Here is a 12,837-nt window from a genome sequence, read left to right on the forward strand (position 1 = left end):
GATGGGATCGAAGCAGAAGCACGGATGGGTACGAAACCACGGAAGGTAACGGTCCGCGAAAGAGAAATAGAGAAATGAAGGCCACGAGATATTCTAAAACACAAACCAAAGAAGAGAACGAAGCCACGAAAACGCGGAGCGGCACGAAGTGACGGAAGCGGATGATAGCTGAAATATTGACACCCTAACATGCTGAAAATCACGACATCTCCCCCGGCTGGAGAACGTGCCAGTCAAAGTCATCTTCTTCGTCTAGTTCGAACTCGACACCGGTATCATCCACACTCACTTCGTCAGATGATTCCGATACAGCGGCGGGCTCTATAGATGGACGGTCTGCATTTGGGAAACTAACATTGTTTTGTGGATCATGGGCTACTGCATCCTCTTCATCAACAAACACCAATTCGTCAGCATCTTCAGTGCAGTCCGAATCAAGACCGTCAATCTCCATTATATCACTGCATACAACATCAGCATCATGTTGGATATGACTGCATCAACGACATGTTGTAGATAATGTCATCAGTAACACGTTGTATCTGGCAGCATTACCAACATGTTGTACGTACGTGCAAGGCTCATCCGTAGTGGTCGCCGCTGCGTCTAGCACGACCAGAAGCGCTGCTGCAGCACCGGTCACTTCTGATGTTCGACTTAGCTATGATCTCGAGCTTCAACATTGCACATAAATATTTCAATTTTCAATTGCATTAACATGTTGTATTTATACATGTTGTACATAACTGTCCGTGCCGCTTACAGCCACAGTATAGTGAGCGATCGCCATGCGTTTCTTTTTCTGCTTTGCCGCCTCTCCCCCGTCCGTCTTGCGTTTCTTGTTTACTGCTGCTTCTTCCAGTCGTACTCTCGCAGCTTCCTTAGCTTCTTTGCCAGCACGTTGTTCGTCAGTTGCCTGATCTTGTCGTTTCTTGGCTGCCGCGCGCTTTTTAGTCGCAGCAGCGTCTGATCTAGCCTATTTTGCAAGTGCGAGAGCTCTTCTTCCGGTTTTTTAGGTAGACTTCGTGACGGTAGCTGCCGTTTTTTGTGTTGACTTCCTTTTCGCCATCGTCTTTGAGTTCTTTGGTGCTGTTAACATACACGCATCATTAGTTGGAGTACATTTGGCAACATGTGGGGTGTCAAAGATGTTGTATTTGTTCGAGCTGTTTCGCTGCACTCGGCTTTCACGCTCGCAGCATCTGACGCATCCAAGTCCCATTTGACATAGTCAAACTCGGCGCTGTTGCATCCTCGTCGAAGTCTTCCTCGCCGTCCGGTTCCCACTTCTCATCCATCGTTTTCTTCCTCCTCTCGACCTTCTTCTTTCTTCATCCAGCCACTGTTTTTAACAGCAACGGCCTTTCGCCTTTGAGACGCCAAACGCTTGCTGGCGAGCAAGTATGCAGCATCTTTCCCCATAGGGGGCCGTCGCGCAACTGGCGTTTGATGCGGTACATGGCGCACCGACGAGAAGTCCGCATCCGTTGATCTTTTGCCGTTTAAAAACGCTTGGTTCACTCTAATTATGCGCAGGCGGTCTTCGCTGTTGTTACTGCTCAGGCGCACCACAACGGCTTGCTTTCGGCGCGCGTTTCATGCCGACCCACCATTCGCTTCTCACGTACTCGGGAAATTCTGAACTGAAACAGGCTTTTCTCTGTTACACAAATCAGGCCGTCGGGGCACAACTTTGATGAGTGGATTTACTGTTCATTTTATTCATCAAACGCTCTTTTTATTTAGGGTAGCAAACCAACTTGTGTGCATCGATATTTTTATTGGTATTTGCTTATACTTGGTCTCAGTAAATTTCGTCCATTTTCCGAGCCAATACCTGTCTAAACATGTTGTATCTACAACATGAATTAATGTTGTTTTAAACAACCTTGTCTTTGGTGGGTTAGGATACGTCGAATTATTTCTAATAATTTTACGTACAACCTTGTTTTGCGTAGTACTATTCTAAATATATTTCCTATGTTAGCCTGTCTTTTTTGTAGTATTAGTACACGTTATTATTATTAATAATGTTAACTACAAAAGAAACTTTTAAAATATGACTATAGTGGCTTCCCACCAGCCCACCCCGCACACCTACGCGCACCACTCCGCCGCCGCGAAAAAAAGTATCGTCCTCCTTTGTATTTGCGTGTGTGCGACGTTAAGAGATTGTGCGCACTTTCCAACACGATACGTAGCGTACATTCACGGCTCTGGGAGCCGTGTTTGTGATTAAGTTAGCGCGGAGGCACGTGATTAAGCAAGAACACGAAACACGGAGGAACACCAAACCAGCCTATGTACACGATGGGATAGTAGGAACAACACGAATCATGGAAGCCCACGGACGATATAAGAGAACTAAATCAATGTAGGCACCCAACGATTCTAAAAAAAACCACGAACGAGCACGCTACCGTGAAAACTTAGAATGCAAGAATATGATGGGAGCGTACGGAATACAGAAGGGAACTTAAAAAATGACACCCCACCAGGGTGAAACGCACGAGCCACGGAAGAGCACGCTCGTTCGAAGCTACGGCAGAAAACGTGGAGTGCACGGAAAGAAATTCTCCCGTAGCACAGCGGTAGAGCACGGAGCAAGGTCGACGAACCAAACATGAAGCCGCGGGAGACCGTAAGCGGGAGATCACCGAGCATTGGAACACGATACCAGGGTAGAACCCGAGTTCACGGAGCCACGAAGCATGTATTTACGGTAGCTTGATCGCACGGACAACAGACCAACCGCGGCACCTCGAGATAAAACAATAGCGTGGACGGTGGACAAACCACTAAACCATGATAGAACATGCAGCCACTTGAGCTATAGACAGGAAATCACCGAGCCACGGAGCACGATACCAATGGAGAACCTGATAAGACTGAGTCAGGGAGATCGACAGTACATTGTAACACGATTGCACGGACCAGCCACGAAATCACGAGGAGGCGCTTCGGGGCCACGATTGCACACCGCGGAGCACGATATACGTGTGGAGCACGATAACACAGGCAAAGTAATACACGATATCATAAACAGCAGAGCCGCACCGCGATTGCACAATAGCGCGGTTGCGCGATAGATGAAGCCACACCAGAAGAGCGCGATACATGGGAGACAGATCAACACAGCTACGGAAGGGAACTCATCGGTGAGGGTAGTGGCGATGGGAAGCCATGGACCGTGAATGATTATGAACCACGAAACCGGTGGGACCCACGTATACCCTTGGGGACACGGAATAGCTAGCAGCCACGAAAGTGAATCATACAACGGACGAACACCACACCAAAAGGGAGAACACATTACTACTAAGCAGCGCAATCCACGGGTGAGTCGGGAATCACGAAGCCAGAAAACATATGGACGCCAACTAGTAGTACGGAGCAACGGAAGAGCACCAAACCTCGATATCGTACGGGGCAACGTGAGACTACAAAATGGTAAGCGGTTAGGTACACGGAGCCACGACGTACTGGGGTGAACGGCGCTCACGAAGCACGAAGCATCACGAAGTACTTATAGTTGCGGCACCTCATCTCCAACAAATCATTCCACCCCGCCGCGTAGCGGTGGCGAACGGCTAGTACTACAAAGAAGAGACATGTTGAGGCCCATCGATACAAATTACTTGCTCCAACGCGCCCTGACCTTTGACGAAGCATGTGGTTTGTATGCCTTTAGCGTCTGAAGGCCGAGCAAACAAAGCAGCAACACGAAAGATACTTCGGGGTATTCGCTAGCAGATGAGCTGCACCTGGTTGCGCGTCGACGGGCTAGTCCTGAGCAGTCGGTGGACCTCTTCATCTACCTTGGTGTCGTCCGGCTCGCTCAGCGCATCGTCAGACACGTCCATACTGAAACGCTTCCAGAACTGTGAGCCATAGATTCGTTGCAGCTCGCCCACTGGTAGAAGTTCATTAGGCACCTGGAAGCACAGCGGTGTCCAACTGTGTTCGAAGTGGAAAAACACCAGAGTCGAGATGATCAATCCCAGCACCACGTCCACCGTGTGGCGCTTGTGGCCAGCGATGCACAGCGCGCCAAAGCTCATAAGGCACGTCATTCTACACACCCGACGAATCTTCGAGGCGGTGCGGCCAGCGAAATTGCGAGCCAGAGTCCGTAGATACAGCAGTACGGCGGAGTTTGTATTCGCTATGTGTCCCAAAAAGATATGGTCACCACAAGAGTAGTAGTTGCCGTAAATGGAGCCGACGCGATGGACAGTATCTATCCACGTGATAGGAGGAAAGTAGTCGGAGCTACCGGCGCGGCAGTGAGGTCCAGGGCCAGGCAGCGACGTCACGGATACCGTCAGCATGCGGAGGAAATAGCAGATAATGTCGATGCGAAAAAAGACGACCGAAGCAGCAACGGTTGGGGCGTTTCATAAAAAAAGGTCTGCAATAGGAGCATGACAGGCACACCGGCGGTCAGGATGTCACCCACAGGCCGCCACTTGGAGTGGAGACCGTGCTCTGGTGTCTGCGTAATCCCCAGGTCCCTGAGCGGCATCGTGGCGGGCACGTGCAGGTAGAAATCAGTGTTGACGGAGAAGACCGAGGCGAGAGACATGGCTACGAAAATCTTGCGTGGTCCATCATGCCGCGTAAGTAGTCGTCCACGCGAGAGCGCACGAGGCACCGGACGTAGAAGAAAGTACCGGTAAATAGCAGTCAGATGCCTCCCCCCCCCGCCCGCCGATGTAGCGCGGGAGCGGTGCTGGTCGGGCTCGAAGATGAGCATGAAAAATGTGACCCAACCCTTGACGCCGAAACCCACGTTGGTCACCATGTAAAGCGCGAACAGCACGAAGCTCGCCACCTTACGGTAGTCAACAGAATCACACCAGTGCCTACGGCTTCGACCTCCTCCGACGGTCACCGGCGTACTATTAATATGGGCTATCAATACCGTGTTCCTATCGTCCAATGAGCCCCAGGTGTCCACGGGGCCCGCCATTTCCGCTTGGTACGGAACAGTTTCGACTGCGCGAAGGGCAGGCACGACGTCATCGCGCTCTTTCTGTCTACCAGGCGTTGAAAGTGGTTATCGAGACGGGTCGACAGTCGTCAGCGACAACAAAGCGCGGAGAATTATACCCCTGACACTCGGCAGTTTAAATGTTGGAAAATTCGCTGCCTACGGATATAGAAGTCGGGAACCGCTCCGGTCATTGGTCAACAAGCGATGCGTGTTTAAGATAGATAACATCGAATCAGAACGACGGACTCCGTGGGATAGAGTGTGTAACTCACAAGATCGTGCCTTTCTCAAACTTTGACCAATCAGACCTCAAACGGATGGTCCTAAGAAGGAGAGGGTAGGGTTTTACCTAAGATTTGATGTATTAATAATGATTGTAGGGTAAAATCTAATGCCACAGGTCCTAAGGTCTCCGATCTTACGTAGACGTGATTCTAGACAATAAAGGCCAAATGATCAATTTTCTCCGACCATTTCCTCCTTCGTAGCCCCTTCGTAGGCCCGGCTCAAGTGGCCTGGCTTATACGAATAGATCTGGTGACACAGCTACGCAGAACTCTAATGACTCGCCCTGCATAAAATAACAAAACAACAAAATTCCTAGGCATGTAGAGCTGGCTTACTGTAAGTTCTTGTTATCATTCTGACATTTGCTAGGCTAGAACAGAGTATTGTGCCTCACTAAAAGTAATGATTTTTTATATTTTAGTACACCATTTCAGGACGTTTCGGTACGAAATATGTGGTGCTTAAATGCCTAAGTGCAATTAATATGCAAATAAAATGCTTCAGAATGTGGTCGGTCAAATGACTTTACTGTGGTGACTACAGCTGTAATTCAATCGTTTGGTGCTGGCAAATCTGTTCTCGATTGTTACATATGATTTTCCTGTAGAGTGCATGTTTTTGTGGTAGTAAGAAGTCCGGCGTGATCGCAAGTACATAGAACCTCGGGAATACATTAGTAAACGGGAGGAGTGTGTTATTAGTACTCTGCTAACGAGTTCATGTTTGTGGAAGTTAAGAGATACAATAACAAAGTTGTGGTGGTAAAACGCGACGAAACGATCGGCGGGGATAGAAGGGTATCTGACATCCAAGCAGACCAAGTCGCCATTAAACCGCGTTACTTTTACGTGGAATAAAAGCTAACACTGATGTCAAATGTCAATTTAATTCCTAGGAAGGCTATTTTTTTTCACGTCTACATCCATCAATCATTAGTCTATGGCCTCCTGCCTATTTCCCAGCATATATATAGTGAGCACCGCCAATGTGATAAAACCGGTTAAACTGTCCAGCCAGCTAAAGCTGACCTCCCAGTATAATCGTTCTGTATTAGCGATTGGCCGCCTTATTTGAAAATGCCGATGTGAGTCTCATGCTATTGTCCTTCAAATACTACCGAGGACCGGGTGATCTCCCTAATCGTTGCCTAGTAACTTCAATCATTATTAAAAACATCTTTAAAATAAATTTAAGTTATCTGAGTAGCCATTCCAGATATTATGTGCACCGCAGTTTCCCAAAACCCCGTAGGAATGGAGAGGTGCGACATTATAATACTGTAGGCTACATTTTGATATGCTGACACCTATCAGCCAAGCCATACCCCCATGTTTTTGTTCTAGAATTTACCTTGATGGGATTAAGCTTTTAATGTAGCTACCAATGAAACGACTTAAGGAATAAATACTTGAAATTTGTCCTAAACCTCATTTTAAAAATTACTGATCTGAACTTTCCTGAAAAACGATTGTCCAACCTGAATGCGCGGATCTCTATGGAGCTCGACGCAGGGCCAACCTGCGCAAATACCGAGGGTGGGTACGGGCACTCGCTATCGCTTAGTAGCATCAAATCAAGATTTAGGATGTTTAGGGGCAGAAGTTTTTTCCGGTTTGGAAAGATATACGCCTAGCTGCTATTACATCGACGCAAGGTATAAGCCTCAATGATACTTAATTGCATCTACGAAATATATTGGCATCGATATGTATTAGTTGGAAGTGTTTCCAGCGATCCTACATATATAACTTCCACAGATAAAGCACACTACCCTAGAGTGATACTTTAAGTATGGATTTCACGAACCTTCCTGTATGGCTTAATATACAGAAATAATATAAAGAAACACTAAGCAAACCAAATACTAATAGAAAGCCAATTTAACCACCACGACCTTCATCTACTGTAGTCTATAGTGGTAGTGGACACAAGAGACAGCGTTCACATTGTGTCAATAGACACATGAGTACGTACGCAGAACCACAGAGTAGTAGGTGGAAATACGCCAAACAGTGAGCGCACACAAGATACAAACACTAGTCTATCCAGCGAATAGTGGTAGTACACAACAGCACAGAGGCCAACCGCAAACCCAGCTATATGTAGTGCTGAGCGGTCTAGCAATGTAGTCATCCCTTCTACTACTAACGTTAGTAGAAGGGTTGCTATGATTTGACGTTGGTATTTACAGTGTAAAGTTGATGGCTGGTTACTGAAAAATGATCATGGCGCGTACATGGGGTCTTCTAGCCAAAGTAGCTGCTGCGGAATCAAAGTGCACATAGCTTAAATCTTCCTAGAACCGCTCTGTGACTGAACAGATACGGTAGTGACACTATCCGGCGCGCGTAAGTGGCTTGACGTCGCCGTCAATTACAACACACGTGGTATCATACAACTAAGTGCCCCGGCTGCCAGTTAGGCCAGGATGGGATTGAATCTGAATAGGGACGGCGAGTGCAGCGCTCGCCAATATTTAGAGGGTGTATGTATACGTTAATGCGTTAATATCAAAGGTGAACGAAGCCTTAATCAGATCAAAGCAACACCTCTAGTTTTATTACCGGTAAATATATTCTCCGCGGAGCAAAGCAACACTAACAATAATATTTTCTCACCCATGTTTTCGTTTCCATCCGGATTTTTAGAATCTGAATTCTGAATGCACAATTTGCGAAAGCTAAACTAACCGCCGAGCGGAGCAAGGCGGCCGTACTGGCATTTCCTGGTCAAGTTGGCAGTTTTATCTGCAAATGGCCCGTTCTTGTATGATCTAATTTAAGCATGTGTGTAAACACATCATTTTAATTTTAGGCTACGGTTTTCTGGCGATTTGCATGAAAGAGCCGTGGCTAAAGCAAGTTGTGTCAACGATGTGTCCTAATTGGTGCCATAGCGTACAAGTTATTGTACAAAATGTATTACCATACAGAATATGTTCTGTACCCAATCCTGGATAAGTCGATACATCACCTTTTACAGTAAAACTTAATCAATGGTGCCCAGGAAACTCGCTGAAGACAGACTTATAAAATTCAATCACATCTCTTTTTTCTCTCATCTACTCAAGCACCTCCACTTCCTCGCCTCTCCTTCACTAGGTTATGAGCTCAACGCAAGCCTCCACCGCTGACGACCGCGCGTTTCCGCCCCTCAATGGCCGGACCTGCATCATCTGGAAGACCCGCGTCACTGCCGCCCTCGAAGGAAAGAACCTCCTCGGCTACGTCGACTACACCGGTGACTCCGATTACGAGCTCAACTCCGATGAAGAATCCAACCCGGCACTTTCCGACATGAACGACATGTCCGCCGCGCTTGACGCTGGCGGTGCTCCCAAGGCCGACGAAATGGTGGGCTCCTCATCGAGCGAGTCCTCCTCCGACGCCAGCTCCGCAAGTTCGGATGCACCCACAGCCGGAGATGACGGCGACGTGGAAATGGGGCAGGAAAATCCCCCCGTTATCCAGTCATCCACTGCTCAGAAGCGGGATGAACTGAAGCGAGCAGAGAGGCCGATAGTTAAAAGCCAGAGGCTGAGCTCGAAAAAGCTTCGACTCAACGAGGCAAAAACAAAGGCTTTCCTTATCAAGACCATCGATGATCAGCATGTTCTCATGGTCAAGGACAAAACTAGTGCGTTTGAGATCTTCCAGATGATCTGTAGCAAGTACGAAGGTGCTGCCATCCACGGGGACCCGTATCATGTGCTACCATACTGATGGCACTAAGGTATGAAGAAGGTTCAGACCTTACGGGGTTGATAATTGACATCGAATCCGCCATGAAGGTTGCCTCCGAATCCACAAACAGTGTGCTCAAAGACGAACAGACGTCGCTCTGCTTGTACCATGCGCTACCTGGAAAATGGAAGCAGCAACTATCGGTCTGGAAGGGTAGCAGGAAATTCATTCCCTACGAAGAGCTGAAGCGTCACATCGAGGCCAAGGTGCAGCATGAGCTGACGAAAAACCGCTACACACTCAAACAAGGAACACCCGAATCGAGGGAAACACGAAACGAGCAGGCCCTACAGGCTTAAGCACCCGAACCAATCTTGGTTCCAGCTCCCTATCAAGAGAGCAAGGCTCTCATCTCAACGATGAGTTGTACATACTGTACTGCCTGCGCACTAACCACGATACTGTCGACTGCTATGTTCTATAGCGCCACCTACTAAATGGTCAGGTAAAGGCAAGAATGGTGGTCCCCACCAACTTTAAGCTGAAACCTTCGTCCAATTAAGCTCGACAGCATCCTTACAAGGACGGTTTCGGCGGCAAGTCACGATATCAGAATCGGAATAACTACAAGAGCAAAGCGGAACAGCATTCGAAACAGAAGCCAGAACGGCAACCAGAAGAATACATCTGGAAAATCCAAGCGTCACAATAAATTTCACGGTCGTCGCAAGGCCACCGACTCCGACAACGAGTATGGAATCATAGCCATCACCACACCGGACCCCAGCCAAGAAACAGAGGCTGTAAGTTTCACCGCCCAAGATGCGGAGCATGGCCCAGTGTGGACTGTCGACTCGCGATGCACTCGCCACGTTACGTTCAATATGAAGTGGTTTGAGAAGCGGATCCCAAGGGCTGGCAAGTCAATCACTGTCGGTGGCAATCACCAGATTCTGATCAAAATAACTTGTGATGTCAAGCTGACAATCAAGGACACGAAGGGAAAGGAACGAGAAATCGCCTTGTCCAACGTGCTATATGCGCCCCAGCTTAAGTTCAATCTACTCTCCGTGCGCCAAGCCGTCGAAGATGATTTCAAAATCAACTTCCCTAACGCTTAGAAGTCCGCTCTGTTCTTCGCTAGCCGAACCGAATTTGAATCCAAAATTGGTAAGGGACTTGACGCTACCAGTTTCAAGCGTCAGATCAGGTAGCCCATGTGGCCATTTCAGGTAAACCTGATAATGTTTTACTTTGGCATAAACGAATGGGTCATCCTAACTTTCGCATTATGCAGGATATAACTAACGCCAACACTGTCATGGACATGGGCCTAAGGGACTTTGATTCCAAGAAATACTACGTTTGCTCTTCTTGATGATCCACTCGACAAGGAGCGAAAGAAAAGAGCACCTCACTCATAGCTACGCCTATTGGCTATCAGACACATATCTGAACCAACGACGTTCCTGGAATCTCAGAAACTACCAGAAGACCAACACTGGGAGAAGGCAGCCATTAGCGAATACAAATCATTGATTGGCAACAAAACGTGGGTCCTCACAAAACTACCGACGGGGAGAAGGGCCCTACAGTGTCGACGGGTATTCGTTGTATAATACAATGGAGACGGTAGTATTGACCGCTATAAAGCTTGCCTAGTAATATTTTTTTTTTTGCAAACGTATGGCATTGACTACGATAAGATATTCTCTCCGGTGACCCGCATGGATGTGCTGCGATGTTTACTGACGATTGCAGCACTCCTTGACCTTGAGATCCATCAAATGGATGTTGAAACCGCCTTACTGAACGGATACCTCGATGCGGAAATTTACATGATGCAACCTGAAGGGTTTACTGTTCGTGGAAAAGTGCACTTAGTCTGCAAGCTTTTGAAGAGCATATATGGTCTCAAGTAGGCGCCTCGGATCTGGTATCTTACCCTGTGCTCTTTCCTACTCACCATGAAATTCCACAAACTCATTAAAGACCAATGTGTTTTAATTGGAGCTGTCAATGGAGCCAAACGCTACATTCTAGTCTATGTGGACGACCTTCTCATCATTGCTCCTACGTTCGACATCATAAACAACATAAAGAACGCCCTCAAACAGCGCTTCAAAATATCTGATCACGGTGAAGCTCAATACATCTTAGGCTGGTCAATCGTACGCAACCGTACGGACCGAATCGTTTGCATCCACCAAGCGAAGTACGCTACCAAAGTCCTGGATCGCTTCTCTCATCTTGATGCACACCCGGTTGGTACACCCGCTGATTCCAGTGTGAAGCTGACGAAGGCCATGTGCCCCCAAAAGCCAGAAGAAGAAAATGAGATGAAAGCGATCCCGTACAGAGAGGCAGTCGGTAGCTTTATGACTTAATGATGGGAGCTAGACCTGATCTCGCATACCTTCTACCAGAAGTCAGTCAACTTCTGGTAAACCCAGGAAAACATCACTGGCTGTGTGCTGTCAGACCATTTATAATTTGTTTAAAGTTGAATTAGACCACACAAGAACCGGTCATAGTTGGTAAAACTGGTGTACTTCCTGCGGTCCACAGGTGAATGTGCACTTCAATATGGTGTTTTAAACATAAATATATTACGTGTGTAAAATCAGTTATCAACTCAAAATCATCAATAACATTAAGTGTTAGCAAAATACTCCTTCCAGTCCGAATAATATTCGGACTGGAAGAAGTATGTTACTACTGCCCGGCTTGTACACTGTACATTAGTAGTACAGTAGTACTGAGTATTCACTAAGGCCCTTGTTCAGGTAGAGAACCGTGTTCGGTGCTTCCGAATGGGTTAGGGCTTGCTGCTTGCCTTAATTTGTGCTTGCAGCTTTGATAATCTGTGCTGAGTTTATCCAAGTAAATTCTGCCTTCTTTGGCAGCTGCCAGTTTTCAATTCCCCGCCAAAAGTACTCTACAATGCCCTGTGTGCTATCTGCTCTTCTAGGGGGAACAGCATCATGGGCGGACCTCACCAATCACTGCTTGAACCTAGGTGCTGTTGCTCATGTGCCGCGCGACGGCTGTATGCGCACTGCACAAGTGCAAGCTTCCCCGTCTTCCGGGCTGAAATCCAAGCGAGCAGGTTTGTAGGGCAAGAACTGCCTTTATTTTCCCTAGCACAATTGTTCTCTCGCTAGAACACCCTTGGCTGGTGTTCTGGAAAGCCGCATCGTAGAACGCAAACGAGCAAAACATATGGAGGACCGTCGGAACTCTTAGCCAATCAAATTGCTTTTAATTTTTTGGCTCAGAGCACGTTCTCTACTTAAACAAGGGTCTTAGGCCTAAAGTGCAAATCCACGACTAATTGCGAACTACGACTAATTAGCGCGAACGGTGCATTCGATTGGGCGTACTTAGTCGAAATACAACGGTATTCCCAAATGATGTTCAACAACATGTACTACCGGTAGTACTTTATTTCGGACACAGTTGAAGCTAACCGGTATTCCCCTGAAGAAAATCTAAGCTGAGATGGTTATCGGCACCTCCGCCAGGCACACACGGACCCTACAAAAGAAACCCGTCAGCGCTTGGTTCTGGCCTCTGCCGTTTGATTGTTCTCCGATGAATAAGCTCCGAAGAAGTCGCAGCGTGCTTCAGGGCCAGACCTAAACACCTTTTTTGGGCGGAACTCGCTGCTGATACTGAAGCTCGGTATCATTATCTGTTTTTTCGGTTTTCAATGTTGTAGCTGCAGCACAAGTCACAGACGCTGAGTCTGAGACACAGCGGAAATTCATTTATTTAACCGAATTTCTTCCTTATTATTTTATTGTTTTGTAATTCAGTGCTTTTATTATCCCTTTTAAACGCGTGGCATAATCGAATCGCTTTACAGCC

At 47.4% G+C, this 12,837-nt stretch overlaps 1 protein-coding gene across 1 annotated transcript; it reads right to left on the reverse strand.

The window, feature by feature from the left end:
* Positions 1–3,746: 3,746 nt before the first annotated feature.
* On the reverse strand, positions 3,747–4,972 carry PITG_11778 (uncharacterized protein; the record flags this gene model as incomplete). The annotated part of the gene is made up of 4 exons (XM_002901237.1): positions 3,747–3,764; positions 3,858–4,272; positions 4,386–4,597; positions 4,769–4,972. 4 exons carry the CDS (start codon positions 4,970–4,972, stop codon positions 3,747–3,749), a joined length of 849 nt encoding a protein of 282 aa, XP_002901283.1.
* Positions 4,973–12,837: the final 7,865 nt, after the last annotated feature.

Source organism: Phytophthora infestans, genomic scaffold (genome assembly GCF_000142945.1).
Source record: "Phytophthora infestans T30-4 supercont1.22 genomic scaffold, whole genome shotgun sequence".
In the NCBI taxonomy this organism is placed as follows: domain Eukaryota; phylum Oomycota; class Peronosporomycetes; order Peronosporales; family Peronosporaceae; genus Phytophthora; species Phytophthora infestans.